Genomic DNA, 15,059 nt, shown 5'->3' with positions numbered 1-15,059 from the left:
CTTTCTCTGATTGTTCTACTGACTTGGAAACTGCATCATAGAAGCAGTAAGTCAGATCGCATCAAAAATAGTAGTGGCAGAACTCCAAAGTGACACCTTGTGGTTGTTTGTGTCAACTGCAGTTTGTGCCATTTCTGCTGAGAAAATGGGGTGCGTGATTCCTGAAGGAACCCGTCCAAACTTAACTGGGACCCACTGTATGTTTCATATATGTGTCATATATTTTGGAATTCATATTAAGTTCATATCTTTTTAATAATTCATATTCTGTGATCTGCATAATTACTACTACCCAACTAAGTATTTAATAATTTCAATATTTCATATTGATTTGTAAACTAATAGGCTACACTTATCTTTAATGTCATTACATTGTATTGGTGGTGTGTAAGTCTAATTGAGTGCCTGCCACTTTAAGGACGTGAGAGTAACCTAATTACATTTCTGAGTGGATTGGAAGGCTTGCATCTCACTGTTTTCGGCTACGATTGGAAATATTTTTTTGCATAGTGCATTAGAATATGTGAATGCAATTAGGGATGTTTTCTATGTCATTAGTTAAAATAACACACACACAGAAGCGCACATATACATAAAAACAAACTATGCACACACTCATTTACATACACAAAAGTAGGGGATGGAGTAGGAGATGAGATGAATTGACAAGCGTGATTTATTTCTGCTAAGAGAATGTGCAGGACTGGCCGGCGATCATATTGTGTACAGCTCTGCCGTACGTAAGGGATAATGTATAGAACGCCGGTCATTACTGGGAAAATAAGTCCCGACAGGGCGAACCGGACCCCGACGCGCAGCGGAGGGGTCTTGTTCCGCCCTGAAGGGACTTATTTTCACAGTAATGACCGGCGTTCTATACATTATCCCGCTTGCTACTTGCCAAAATGAAATAATAAACTCCCCACGATACCACTCAGCCTACATAACCTAGCCTATTTGTTACCGTTCATCGTGGCATTTGCTGAGAAACAAATAGTTCGCAACAACACACGCTGCTGAACTTGAATCAAACATTCTTTAGAACACAGCTGATCAACCGTCTGCTTTCACGTTTGAATGAAGTTCCAGTCCTTGCGTAGTGATATGAAAGACGGGTCAGAAGCACAAAACCCGTTGCCATTGACAGCGGTAATTATATGTTTGCAGCGGTAATTACATGAATATATCTTACCGCTAGAACTTTGGGAAATCCCATTCAAGTCAATGGAGCGTTCTACTAGCATTGTGAAGAGCCGTATAATAAATCTAGTTACTATTTGCATAATGTCATTTGGGGGTATGGCCCTGTATTGGGAGCTCCTTGCCATTCCGTGTGCAAACATGGAAAGCCTAAGGCAGAGAGAGCAGCCAGATAAACCCCCCATAGGGTACAGAACAGACCAGACATCAATGTCAACAACTAAACATTGATAAGTCAGATGTATGAGGAGATGGGGTGGAGGTGGGTTGCCAAAAGGCTTGCAGAGAAAGAGTCAAAAGTAGGCAGGCTATGGCAGCTTAAAAAAGGTGCCCTGAAGGATCCCCACCATAATAACAGTGAGTGATCAGCTGATCAATCAGCTGGGCATGCCAGCTGAGCAGTTAGCCAGTTGTTGGGCGTGATTCCGTTGCCTGCCTGAACTACTGTAACACTATTCTCCATTTGAGCTTTTTGTTGTTGATGTAAAAATCTGCATGCATTACCTAATTACAATAACACCGTTATAAAGCAAGTAAAAGAAAATGTTCTCATATTCCCCAGCTTTCTAATTTGCTTTATCAGTATAAACACTTCCTGGACTCCATAGATTTATATTTGAAAATGTAAAACCGCTTAGTACACATAGACCTAAAACAAGATGCAAAACCAATTAAATAATACCTGGGCAATTCCACGCAAAACTGTCATATCCATAATGCCAACGAAATACCATGGCATTGTGTTGCCGCTATGGATGTGACCGTTTTGCGCGGAATTGCCCACCTTCAAATGTATATTTTGTGATGGTAAAAAAGAATGTTATTTTTTATATCCGAATCTATGTATATATTTTACACACACCTACAGTTTTTATGACACTGAGAAGTTATGTCTCCCTCACCACAGCATTAGTCTGATTCACTGTGCTGTAGATGGTGACATCAGACTCTTGAACTGGAAATTTCTGTAAACACAAGAGCACAGTAGCACTGTGAGTGATGTTTCTGAATGTTTATTATAGAACCAGAAATCAACTCAAACTCCACATTTTCAAAACAGTTAACAGACTGGCCGAAACAGTGGCACTCATGGTCAAAATGACACATTTTGCCTGAAAAAGACTCTAACACTCCCAAAACATTTAAAACACGCAGCAAAAACAGATTTTGCCATCAAAAGATCGTTTTGATACCTGTGACATCACGTTCTCAAAACAGTTAACAAAAGCACTCTGGACAAAATTGCAAAAGCAAAAGGCTGTTAAAGGCTGTTACTCTCTCAAAATACTTAAAACATGCAGCAAAAGCAAATCTTGCCTTCAAACACTACAACTTGTTGCCAATTCAAAAACACTCTTTAATCAATCATTACACACTGGACAACAAAATGCAAAATCTAGTTCTCAAAATGAGCATTTTTGCTATGTCTGTTCGATTACTTTCTCATTTTTCTGGTATCAGAAAAAAACTGTGAAAAGACTGTACTGAATAAAAAAATAATGTATTCATTCCTCCCAAGATGTAACTGTCATTGACATGTAAGACATACAGTAAACACCAAGATACAGTAAATTCCATTAAACTACAACTTGTCATTTTTCGAACATCATCGAAATAGACCTACAGTAAACACCTTTTGTACTGTTTCTCCACCAAATAGGCAATACAGTACTTTGTCTAAATGTGCATTAGATCCATACTTGCAAATAGCAACACAGAACAGACATCTCTTATGTATAATGAATGATTGCTGATTGAAGAATTGTGCAAAGGAGTTTCACACAGGTGTATCAGAGATTCAGACTTATGCAAGGAATCTATACCACCTGTGAAAAGATGTTTTCCTTTTGTTTAGCATGGGAAAACCAATAGAGTTTGGGGCTTTTGAATGACGCCTGTGTTAACTGTTTTGCAAAAGGGTGTGAGAACTGTGTGAACCCAATGCAAATGTGGTCATGAAGACCAAGTGGGTCCCAGTTTCCCTAAGCAGGTCAAAGCAATCGAGAAAAACTGTAATCCGATGGAGTATGGAGTCTTTGAAAAAGATCAAGTGGATCAGTTTCACTGGGAAGTGTATCAAAGCAATCGAGAAAAACTGTGATAATCCATTTGCTGGAGTTGCCCTTCTCCTGGTGCCTTTTGTTTACGTTTGATGTTTATGAACAACTATTACAAACCACTGATGATATTCTTCTTACCCGAGGAACTCTATTGGTGTTGTGGGCAAGAGAAAGTTTCATATTTTAACTTTAAGTTGTTCTGCACAGGTCTGCAGCATGTCCTTACCTCTTGGTTCTCACCAGCTGAGACAGGCTTAAGGGGGTGCACTACAGGGCTGTAGAGTGTGTTGGGCGATGGCTTTGAGGTCAGAGGAGAACCCTGTAGCACACACATAGCAATATAGCTTATTGTGTTGTGGTAGGCCTATTACATGTACAGTATATGTGCATATGATATTACATACACTATTTACAAATAATGTATTTGAACATTAGATATTAACCTGATGTGCTGCTTCTCCTCCACTGGGTGTTTTTTGTTGACGCTACAGATGGACAGACGGAATACAGAAATTGACAGCATGCAGCTCAATAATAGGAAAGAAGTCATATTTTAATTGGCAATGAATAATTGTATGGACCTGAGAAACATTGTTGTTACCTCAACCGTGGCATACGTGGTTTGTGAGGCTTCTATCTGCCTCCATGTACCTGATTTTCTCCACCTCCATACAGCCATAGAAAGAACACACAGAACACAGAGTGCAACAGGTACAACAATCCCAATAACCATGTTTGAGTTTTCTGAATGATCCACAGTTTGTTCTGCGAAGAAAACAAATTCATTATCATGTCCGTCTTCAACTTTGCCCTGACAGATGGTACAGATATCGCCACTAAAGACGCACTCATTCTCGAATGGGCTCTTCCAATTGGGAAGGTGTGGTTAAGAATGGACTAATAGAGTGAAAATTAGAAGAATGAAAATCTTCCTCTCTCTCTCCTTTGAGTAGAATAGGTGACTAAAAAGGGAGCATGGTTGGACAGGCTACCTAGAGAGCGAGAGAGAACAAAAGATGCATGTTTTAAAAGAACGTGCAAAGACGCTATACTAAGGAAGCCCTTATTTTAGAGACTGTTCATGTGCCTTTCTTAACTAGTATGGACATTTACATTGAAGGAAAATAATGGAGTGATAACAATTCAGCAGACAGTATATTTGATTTCATGACCTCTGAATAAGGTCAACCACCCACACCATCTTTTTAGGGTGAAAATGTGTAGAATGTCTCTCCCTATGATTCAAGTACTGTATGTGACTGAACTGACAGCACAGATAGAAAGTCGTGGGGGAAAAATATAGGTTGAAAACTATAGTAGAATGAAATTATGTCCATCACTCTCAATGCTTTGAGTAGGCTAGACTGAATTGGCAACACGGTCGGGACATTATGGAAAAGGAGGGACTGATTACAATTCAGATTATTAATTCATGTCATGACCTCTTGTTGAGCCAAAACCATATTTTTAGGGTTGCATTATTTAATGAAGGATGCACTTCCTTCATTCAAGATTGAAAATCTCAGTTTGTCAGAAAGCGCACAAGGATATTATATATCAGATATAGCCCATGTTGCCTTCACAATTTTCCTGCATTTACCTTATAACATACTATGCTGTCTGATTACTGTTTTGGACAAAATTGTGCATATAAAGGGGCATCACCCTCTGACTGGTCAGACTGGCTGTCAGTCAAACCCCTGGGCAAGAGGTCAATTACTATAAGTCTTGGAAAATTATGAGCTGATATTTTAGTGTGATATATAATTCAGTGCCCACGCACACACCCAACAACACACCTCATTTTTACAGTTAGACTAAATTAAACATGTTCCCATGTCTAAAGTCTAATCAATCTCATGCTTACCTTCGTAAAAAGGACACAGTAGTTTGATCTGTATCTTGTCAGTTCTCCAGCTCACTATGTTGCTATAGTTACAGCTGATAAGAGCATCTCTGACAGAGAGTGAGAGGGTGGAGTCTATGGAGTTTTCTTCCTTTATAGAGCAGGTTCTGATATCACAGGTGGAGTTCAGAGAGAGGTCATGACCTCTACAGGTCACTGTCACATTACATGAGTCACTGCTGGACCAGTTAGATACAACATACAGGACAGGGACCCCCACTGGATCTGAAACACACAAAAATGTGTACACACACATCCACACAGGCTAGTTAGCAAACATTCAATTTCTCGAAATTATATATACATATATATACAGTTGTGCTCATAAGTTTACACTCTATACATACACACGCTAAAGTTGACTAAATTCAACTTCACCATACCTAGAGATTGGCATGGTTTTATTTCAGTTAGCCTAATACTGTAGCTGGTCACAGTCACACCAGGTTCTGTTCCAGCCACACCCACTGCTCACTCTCCTGAAGCTCCCCTCACTCGTTCACACTCCCCAGTTTACTACTGACCTGCACCTGTTCCCAATCAGCCTCACTCCCTACTTAAACCCCAGTCTCCCCTCAGTCTTTGTCTGGCCTCGTCAGAGATTACACCACAGTGCTATCCACCAGCCTGACTCACCCAAGGAGTACTCATCCTGGATTCCCCTCGCCTGTTCCAGCCTCCTCCTGATCAGACCCCTCGAGTCACCCCCGGAGTTAGTTAAGTCGATCTTCTGTGTTTTGGGACTTTTACTGAAGTTTACTGTTCTTCTGTGTTTTGGACTCTTTGGAGCTTCTGTTTGTTACTGGCCTGGGTTTGACAACCCACTTCTGGTTTACCTTTGAAATAAAGACTATCTTGTTGGAACTCTACCTCCCTGTCCTGAGTCTGTGGGCCGTGACAGTTTGAGAGATGATATCTTATGGATAGTACCCCATGCCAATCGTGGTAAAGGGTATGTGGTGATGTGGGGCTATTTTCATTACAAAGTGCCAAGGGAACTTTATCAGGCTGCATAGTATCCTGGATCCATGAAATAACTAGCCTTTAAAAATAAAAATCTGCCTACGTCAATGGGAATTTAGCATAGGGGTGTATACTTATGGCCCCTGTTTTTTTGAGGTAGAACATTTATTTATTTACGATACATTATTCATTCACAAAGAAAATTGGTGTCCTTAAAGGAACACGCCACCCAGAACGATATATGGACGATATATTGTCACAAGCTGCATGGCAGAATAGGCAACAGGCCGATGTGCGTTTTATTTGGAGACTGTTTTGCGCGACAGAGACTGAGTTTGCTGCTGATATTCTGGGGATAGGCCTAGCCAATGTACGACTTTTGCCTTTTAATATATTTGCTGCATAAGATCAGTCTTTCTAGAACAGGCAAGGGCTTTCTAGCCTCACGTCAGCAGCGCTGCATCACCCATATAGCCTACATTAAAACAACCAGCGGATGGTGGGCGGGTGCAGTTTTGAAAATTGGTCAACAAACTTTGGTGCTGATGGATGGCTGATGGATGATAAGTTTTGCTATGCAGTTATGGTTGAAATAATAGCCCATCAGCGCATCTATGTGTGCCTCTCTCTCGCTCAGAGGGGAGGGAGAGGCTGAGGGTCGATCCAGCATGGATTCTAAACTCTGTGGTGGATAGGATCTACAATAAGGTGTTAATAATATTACCACGCTAGGTCGAAGTACTCCCAAGTGCTATTGCGCCACACATTGTAGTTCTCCTGTTTATTCGCTTGGAAAATCGCCACGTTTCATGTTGTGTGACGTACACATTTTTATCAACTACTCGTGCAACTGTATTTAAGTAGGGAAAACGTGGAGGTGTTTGAATACTGCTATGTTCCTCTCTCTACGGCCACGGCAGAGCCCGCTAGCATAGCAACATGCTAACACATTCGAGCCGCGCGACAGAGCGTTTGAGTGCATGAGGTATGAGGTATGACTCAACTCGTGAAAGTTAAGGTAAGAACATATATTACTACTGATTTTGGGTGGCGTGTTCCTTTAAAGGTTTTTTCTCATGATGTTAAATAAGGCATTAAGATCAATTTGACACTTTTTAGTCAACTTCAGCATGTGTATGTACAGGGCAGAGTTTCCACTTGAAAAAAATGGTTTCGTTTTCCGGACATTTTGATGATATGCCGGTCAAATATCCTATTATCGCTTCTTAATTAGTCAAGTTGAGGAAAACTGGAGACAGGCTATGAAGCTTAAGGCGAGACACTACAGGTGAATAGGGTAACATTTTTAACAAGCAGATATCACTATGAAACTTCCCCAGTTGATTACTTACATTAATATTACAAGATTTCTGTAATTTAATGTTTACAAATGCAAATTAGGCATTATCTAATTAAATATGTGCTAATTTGCATACATTTTAAGGCACGAAACCTGAGCATTGGATACAGCCAGGTTCAAAATTATGTTTTCTTTGTGTTCAGATATTAGATGGGGAAAAATTTACAGAGAGATTTATGAATATCTACTTTTGTTATCCTGTAAATCAGAATATGATGTCAATAGCCCCCAAAAAATCTATTTTTGCCATGTTTTTAGGCATAAAATGTCATGTAAGTCAGGCTAGGAATAATATATCAACAAACCCCTTTGTAAAAATCTTCTACATATAGTTAGGCATAAGTCTAGAAAGTTTGGTGTATGTAAGTGCTTCTGAAGTGGAGTTTTCGTAACCTGACTCTCGCCAGATGAATTTCGTTCCGCCTATAGCTCCGCCTAGCTCCACTCACATCCATCTGGGATCGGTTCCATTGAAAGTGATTTCAGCACAAGATTGTATGGTAGAGCCAATCAGGACGCAGGGCGGGAGTTTCATAGATGCTACGTAGCGTAGAAGCGAATGTGAGACTGTTCTCAGCGTCACGGGTTGGCTTCGATGTGAGTGGTTGAAGTAGCATGTCAATAGATGACGGACAAGTGGCTTATCCAATCTTATGCAAGGATTTTTTAATAAGGCCCAGCCTTCTGAAGCACCACTCCAATGGATCGATGCCAGATGGATGAGTGGAGCTAGGCGGCACGAAATTCATCTGGCGAGAGTCAGGTTAGACCTAGCGTTCATGGGCTTCGGAAAAACCTTTTTCCGAGTGAAAACATCATTCACGTCACGTAATGTGTGAGTCAGAGGTCGGAAACTGGGGCTAGATTTTGCTAACAGAGTTGCCCAGTTAGGGGCTCGTCATTACTTTTGTCGTCACGTTGTAGTTCGTTTGTAGTCCATGTGGCCTACAGGTTTAATGTGAACTTAGGAATTTGCCGTTTTTGTCACTTGAAAGCTGCATATCTTTCTTTCACAAGCGTCTTAAACTATATTTTAAGCAAATACAGTTGTTTATTTAGGATGAGTGAGTGTATGTTTTAACCTTTGTTGTGGCATTAGGGTGACCAGACGTCCTGAAAAATTCGGGACAGTCCCGATATCCAAGCAGTTGTCCCGAATCCTGCCCTAATTGTCCCGAAAATTATACTCAATCAGAATACTGAGTAGTTATTTTCTAATAAACATTAAAAACTGTCCGTAGAGAGGTTGAGTCGACTGCATGCAGCCCCCAACGGCAGTTAAGTGTCTGGATGCAGCCCCGGCTACTTTGTTGACGTTCTATAATTAGGCGCGAATATGCACTGATTTTAGCTCATTTTCATTCATTCCTTGACATGGCTGATGTACCGGAACCCCAACACGCTGCTAAAAAGCAAAAGTGTCTATGCAGGTACCGGGAGGAGTGGGTGGAGGTACCCGTGGATTCACAAAGCCTTAAGCGACGAGATGAAAGCATTCTGCAAAGTGTGTAGAAGAGAGTTTGGTGTTTCTCACGGAGGGGAGGCGTCATGTGTGCAAAAAAAATACGTTCGGCCTAATGTCCGATGTCGTTTTTAGCCTAGGCTAATCTACTTAATCTAACAATTATTTTGTATTCTTACTTAATGACCCATAGTTTTGGCAAGGCTTGTTATTAGCGTTAGGCTTTTATCCTTATTCTGAAAGGTCTGATTTGCACTACGCAGTCATTTTTTATTTTTATTTTTTTCACAATGACTGTATTGTGAGGCAGACTTGATGTTTGAATAAAAATGTGTTTTGGTACAGGTTTGAAAATTCATTATCTTTTACAATAGTCTATGCAGGCCTACAAACCCCCCCCGCGGAAAAAAAACGTCCCGAATTTCAGCCAATCTCATCTGGTCACCCTATGTGACATCCGTGTTTGTCACACATTCCGACGGCAAAGCGCATGAACACTTGCTGTGGGAAAAACAAAGTAGCCACGGTGGCGGCCCTTGTCATTCCGAAGTGCCATGAATGCACCAAGAGTTTTCGTGCTCAGAGTGGGAGAGGAAACTCATTTTGAGAAAAAAGCCTTGAAAGACAGCCAATGAGATTCCATTCTCAGCCTAAACTCGCCTTTGAACTTTCGTGATTGGTTGCTGATACAAAGGAAGTGTCTATATATAGATCACATAGCGTGATAGAGGAAAAACAGAGCTTTCCAACGGTACTACACATGATATTTTTTGGACCACAGTCGCGGGAGTGCATGCAAGGTTACCCAGACAGCAAACGGACTATGAAACGCATCCGCTGCGGAGGTACGGTGAACTCCGTAACGGATCCAGAAATCGGATCCGAAACTGTGTCCACTTGCACACCGCGGCGTATCCGCCGCGATGCCGGCTCACGGATCCGATCAGACACCGCGGCGGTCCCTTTGCGTATCCGCTTCCGTATCCGTTTCGCCATGGAATCCATAAGCATGGATTCCAGTTGCTGCTACTGGAAGAAACTGGAATCCATGCATTTCCACTGAATTATTTTTGGAATCTGATCCCTTATCATACCTGTTCATTCTTACTCGTCGCTCGACTTATCGTGACTAAATTCAAGATGGCTGCAAACGCTAAACTTCGTGAAGATACTGTCTGTATAAATCGTCTTGTAAGTAAACTACCAGTGCTTTTTCAAAGTTCTCAATGTCTCGTTTTAAATGTCAGGGCCCTCGGAAGTCTACCAATGAAGTGTGGAGATACATTGAGCCTCGTAAATGGTGTAAAACAGTGATTTATTTGCATGGCTAGCCCGATGCCGAAGCACCACCATTGAAAAAGCTGTTGGTAGCATCGGCTAACTAGCGCCAGATTTTGGAGTGCAGGGGACAAGCCGAGATGGGCTATGAGACATACGTTCACACTCGGTATCATGTTTCAATACACTTTAGGTCAATATCACACCGGAATTATCTTTTAAAGAATTATATAATCAGGCCGTATAGAATTCAACATGTTCATTAGCCTAACTTAAACATGCTTAACTAGTGTCAATTTAAAAATCTAACCAGTCTCTATGCTGTTTTCATTTACAGCAAGAATCCGCTTCGTTCGTTGTTTTAAATAGGCTACATTGTTTGTTGCTGCTACCCATGTTATCTCCAGTGGTTCAACAGTTTCACTTGCACAGATGCGCACACACATTGAATGAACACTTACACCACTACCACCTAATGCTATGCCTCTTTATTTGATACACTAAATTAAGAAATATTTCCTATTCTGGAAAATGTCCGCGGTTCAATGATACCATTAGATTGTGCCGCAAATTATCTGCGGATAAGCAATCTCCTCGTCGAGGAGGCCCTAACCCTGCAGATCATAGACACAGATAGCATGCTCTGGGAACAGTACACAGTTGCATGTGTAGCCATGGGTTTGTCTACATGGAAAATGACAAGTGTCTTGGTGAGAGACAGAGAAACAAGGAGAGGCTTTACAAAGATGCACATAGCTCTACAATGAAAGAATTCCATCCAATTGAAATAGTACAACCTGGAAAATCTTTGTGTGGTGGCCAATGTTGATATTGTGGTGGGCCGCCACAAATAAGTCAATGTATGGGAAACACTGTCACTCATTCGTTCGTTGTTTAACAGACGTTTTAGGCATACACTTTATTTTAAATGCAGCATATGCATGTTGTTTAATAACTTTCAAACGGTAGAGCCTGTTCTTTTCAAACATAGCCGAAGGACGTATTCTTGTTTTAGTATAGGCCTACATTTTAGGTTTATTCTCAAATTCAGATTGTGTTAGGGGGACGGGATTATTAACCAATTTCCGGACAATTTGAGAGATTTAATTTTGTCGGACCTTGTCGGAATTTTTTTTCCGGCCAATATCCGGCAATTACCGGACAACGGAAACCCTGGGACAGGGTATGTAAACTTATGAGCACAACTGTAAATAGAATTGAATGTAAACTGTGCATTGTCTCTCAGATTTATTCTCCTCCCCTGGGATGTTAATTCCACTGGCCTATAGTCATTGAGGACAAATGGAGAAAACTTCTTGGGTACTTGTGTCTTCCACAGTGCCCGGACCTTCTCCTGCCACAGGCTTCGGATGAATAGACACTGCAGAATCCGCATAGCTTTTCTGCACAGGCCTTCATGAATATGGGGCTTAGAGAAAGGGTTCTGTGTTTTCTGATGTAGGAAAGGGCCATGTTGGTGGTAGGGAGGGTGGAGGAGTGTGGGAGATCACAGTGTGCATTATTAGTTGTGATCAACAAGAAGGTGTGAGAATGCAGCTGCAGGGCCAGAAGGTGTGGTGGGTTTGAAAGGTTGACATTAAATTTCAATAATTAAATTATGTGATGTAATGTTGGCATTAAATTGCACCACTTAGCTCTTATTGGCTATATAGGCTATTGTATCGCTAGTGAGTGAAGCATTTGTAATTTAACTATTTTTTAAGAAAACTATAACCTGATGTTGAAGTGAGTGAATAAATGAGAGTAATTTAACAGTATAGAGATGAAAAATGACATGACAATCTAAATAAACGTACTTACCCTGATATAAACATGGAAGAATACTGAACTAAAAAATGGCATTGGTAAGTGTTATAAAGATGATATATTTGATCACTTTCTACAATTTGAAATAGTTTTATGAAGTTGTAAGGCTGGCAATTTGCATACCTAAACCAGTGGAAAAGTCTCATATTGGCAAAAGACTTTGCAATCAAAGCACCCCTGTTTATACATACATTTGAACTTAAGGGTCACTGTTACCAGATTGGCTGGTTCTCGTCACCCTGCTGAAGATCTAACTCCTGGGCCTCTCCTTGACCACCTTGACCTTGAAATGATAGTCTATTCATGTTTGGTATTGACGTGTTGCCAGAACACCGACCGTATGGACCACAGAGCAGTAGCACAAAACCAATACGTCTTACAAGGCGAAAACGCAGAAAGGCTAGATTCAGCGCTAGCTATCAAGGTAATCTCTCTGATCTAGAATATATGATTAGACAAATTAGGAAAGAAACTGACCAGGAATTGAATCGTAATGTTAAACCAATGACCTTGCAACATCTTGAATTAAGTTCACCTGAAAGCGTGGAAGTGAATGAATGTGTTGAAGCAGATGTTGAACAATGTGCAGGATTACTAAACCAGATCACCCTGACCTCAGAAATAGTTGATGATTATTGAATGTGAATAAAAAAATGGAAAATGAACCATAACTGCAAACAATGACCTCATAATAAATAATAAAGTGCGATGAATGAAATGTATCATTACAAGTATTTTAGTAGCCTGACTTTGTAAAGTCTAGGGAGTTATGTATGTAAAGGAAGTGTAGGTCTCAAAACTGTGAAATGGATGAAGTGCCTCAAACTGTTTAAATGAATGTATTCAGATTGCATTGTGTGAAGGTTAATGCCATAAGTGTTTGTAACCTGTAAGAATGTAACCGATCTCTCTTGATGACTGTAAAAGTGGATGTTGCTAAATGTAATGTGTCACATGGTTAAAAATGCCATTGAATGTAAACTGTTTGTGTAACCTCTGGAAACTATCTGTAAACCTGAATGTGATGTATCATCTCCGAAATGTAACCCGGAGAAGGAAGATCAGTGACTTCTAGAATGTATTAGCTATTGTGAGAATATTCCCAGCTATATTCCCAGCTAACGTGAGAATATTCCCAGCCATATTCCCAGCTAACGTGAGAATATTCCCAGCCCTCGTGGGAACTTCTAGAAGGTTCTAAACTGTCGTGGGAAAATAGGATTGATTAGTCTCAGGAATGTGTGGGGGAGGTCAAGTCTACCTAGTATAAATAAGGGCTGAACTAGACAATCGGGGCTGCTTCTTCTTTTTTCCTTCCTTCAACTCGTTGGGTTTTTGCTTTATGATGTCGCGTGTGGTTGTCAGAATTCGTCCTCCGAAATTCGTTGAGAAGCAAAGTGTTGGACGTCGTGCCAGGCTGAGTTGCGGACCGAAACTCCGTGGAACCTGTTGCAGATATCAGACCTGCTACTCCGACAGAGAGTGACTGCAGAAGACAATCAGCTGACTTTTTCCCTTTTTTGAGGACTTACTTTTTTTCCTTATATTCTCTTTTCCTATTTTGTGGATTTACCATTTTTATTGTAATCTCTTCTCCATTTGTGGATTTACTATTTTCCTATTTTGTGGATTTACTCTTTTTTATATTTTCTACAACATTGTAACCTGCAAGTGGATATTACGCCGCATTTTGTTATCATCACCAAAGTGCTGAAAAGTAAAGAACTTATTTAACCTTGGCATCTAATTCTTCAAGCAGTATTTTTGTCTTTTCTTGGTCTTTCTACGAATTCCAGCAGGAGGGTAAGATAACTTGTCTCTTCTGTGGTTATTCATCTGTCTTTTCTAAGACTTGGGTCAGCGTGACTTTATACTGAAGGATGGTAAGAAGGTCTCCACTCTTTAAAAACCTAAGCAAGAAGTAGCCTATAACCTGTGTCTCTAGATAACCTCTAGGGTCAAACATCTTCGCACGTTAGCCAACTGTTCGAGACCTAGGCGTAGTCGCTCCTTATTTCATAATTTGTTATTTTCTTTATATTTGATTTTATTATTTACTTTTTATTGAGTTTTCTTTGCTTGGGGAATCACATCATATACATCAGTTATAATTTAAGGTCAGAAAATAACAATTCTTAAAAAATCACAAGTATTTTGATGGTTGAAGCAGTACATTAGATCTCATCAGGTGTCTTGTTATGACCGCCGCGCAGCGAAGCGGCGGTCATATAGGTTTAGTCAGAATTTTTTTTTTTTTTTTTTTTTTCGCATGCCCAAATTTCCGTCAATGAGTCCCGGGACACTGAATGACCGGGGTACACGAAACTTGGTGGGCATGTAACCCCACATGGATAGCATGGAACCATCGTTTTTCGTTTTGATCTGTAGCCCCCCCCGCTGGACTAGACCCCCCGAAAGGAGGGTAGGGCAGACACAGTTTTCTGTGAATATCTCGAAAACCGTAGGGTTTAGGAGGACCATTTTTTTTTTTTATGTTAATCTCAAGGGGCCATGTCAACCCATTCCATAACCACTCATTTCATGTATAGCGCCACCTAGTTAAACACAAAATGAGGTAAAAGTAAAAATGAGGTGTTGTAATTGAAGGTATCTGTGACCTAACATAGTCAAAACTGCACGAAATTGGAAGTGTAGGATCATTATGACACCCTCTGTATGCACACCAAATTTTGTGGAATTCCGTTCATGGGGGGCCACACAATAAATAAATTTATGTTACTATACACCAACTGGCCTGTAGGTGGCCGGAGACAGTTTTCTGTGAATATCTCGAGAACCGTAGGGCCTAGGAGGTCCACCTTTTTTATGTATGTTGGTCTTAAGGGGGCATGTCAACCCACCCATTACCACTTATTTCATGTATAGCGCCACCTAGTTAAAAATTAAAAAGCAAAAAATTAGGTGTTTTCATCACAATATCTCTGGCTGACAAGGTCAAAACTGCACGAAATTAAAAGTGTAGGATCATTATGACACCCTCCG

General features: G+C 40.6%; 2 protein-coding genes across 4 annotated transcripts in view; both read right to left on the bottom strand.

Annotated features, from left to right (window-relative positions):
* The window catches only part of LOC143134111 (SLAM family member 7-like), a 28,290-nt gene extending 26,149 nt beyond the window's left edge, over positions 1-2,141 (bottom strand). Inside the window, exon 1 of one of the 2 annotated variants that reach the window (XM_076294232.1) lies at positions 2,067-2,141. The gene's annotated coding sequence lies outside the window, so the exon portion shown is untranslated. Of the gene's footprint in view, positions 1-2,062 lie in introns of both variants that reach the window. The other variant, XM_076294231.1, reaches the window with a different exon arrangement.
* Positions 1-15,059, bottom strand: part of LOC143134110 (CD48 antigen-like) — a 44,969-nt gene that overhangs the window by 4,422 nt on the left and 25,488 nt on the right. Inside the window, exons 3-7 of one of the 2 annotated variants that reach the window (XM_076294228.1) lie at positions 5,128-5,391; positions 3,862-4,025; positions 3,704-3,745; positions 3,487-3,579; positions 2,103-2,165 (exon numbers count right to left, since the gene is read on the bottom strand). In XM_076294228.1, the coding sequence (XP_076150343.1) occupies positions 2,103-2,165; positions 3,487-3,579; positions 3,704-3,745; positions 3,862-4,025; positions 5,128-5,391 (626 nt within the window). Of the gene's footprint in view, positions 1-2,102; positions 2,166-3,486; positions 3,580-3,703; positions 3,746-3,841; positions 4,026-5,127; positions 5,392-15,059 lie in introns of those variants that run through there. The other variant, XM_076294229.1, reaches the window with a different exon arrangement.

This window comes from Alosa pseudoharengus, unplaced genomic scaffold (genome assembly GCF_046254945.1).
Source record: "Alosa pseudoharengus isolate Yale_2024_CS ecotype anadromous, Long Island Sound unplaced genomic scaffold, YU_APseudo_1.1 YU_APseudo_1.1_scf_2, whole genome shotgun sequence".
Taxonomy (NCBI): domain Eukaryota; kingdom Metazoa; phylum Chordata; class Actinopteri; order Clupeiformes; family Clupeidae; genus Alosa; species Alosa pseudoharengus.
Note: the sequence above shows the minus strand (reverse complement) of the source record. Positions and strands in the feature narration are given on the sequence as shown.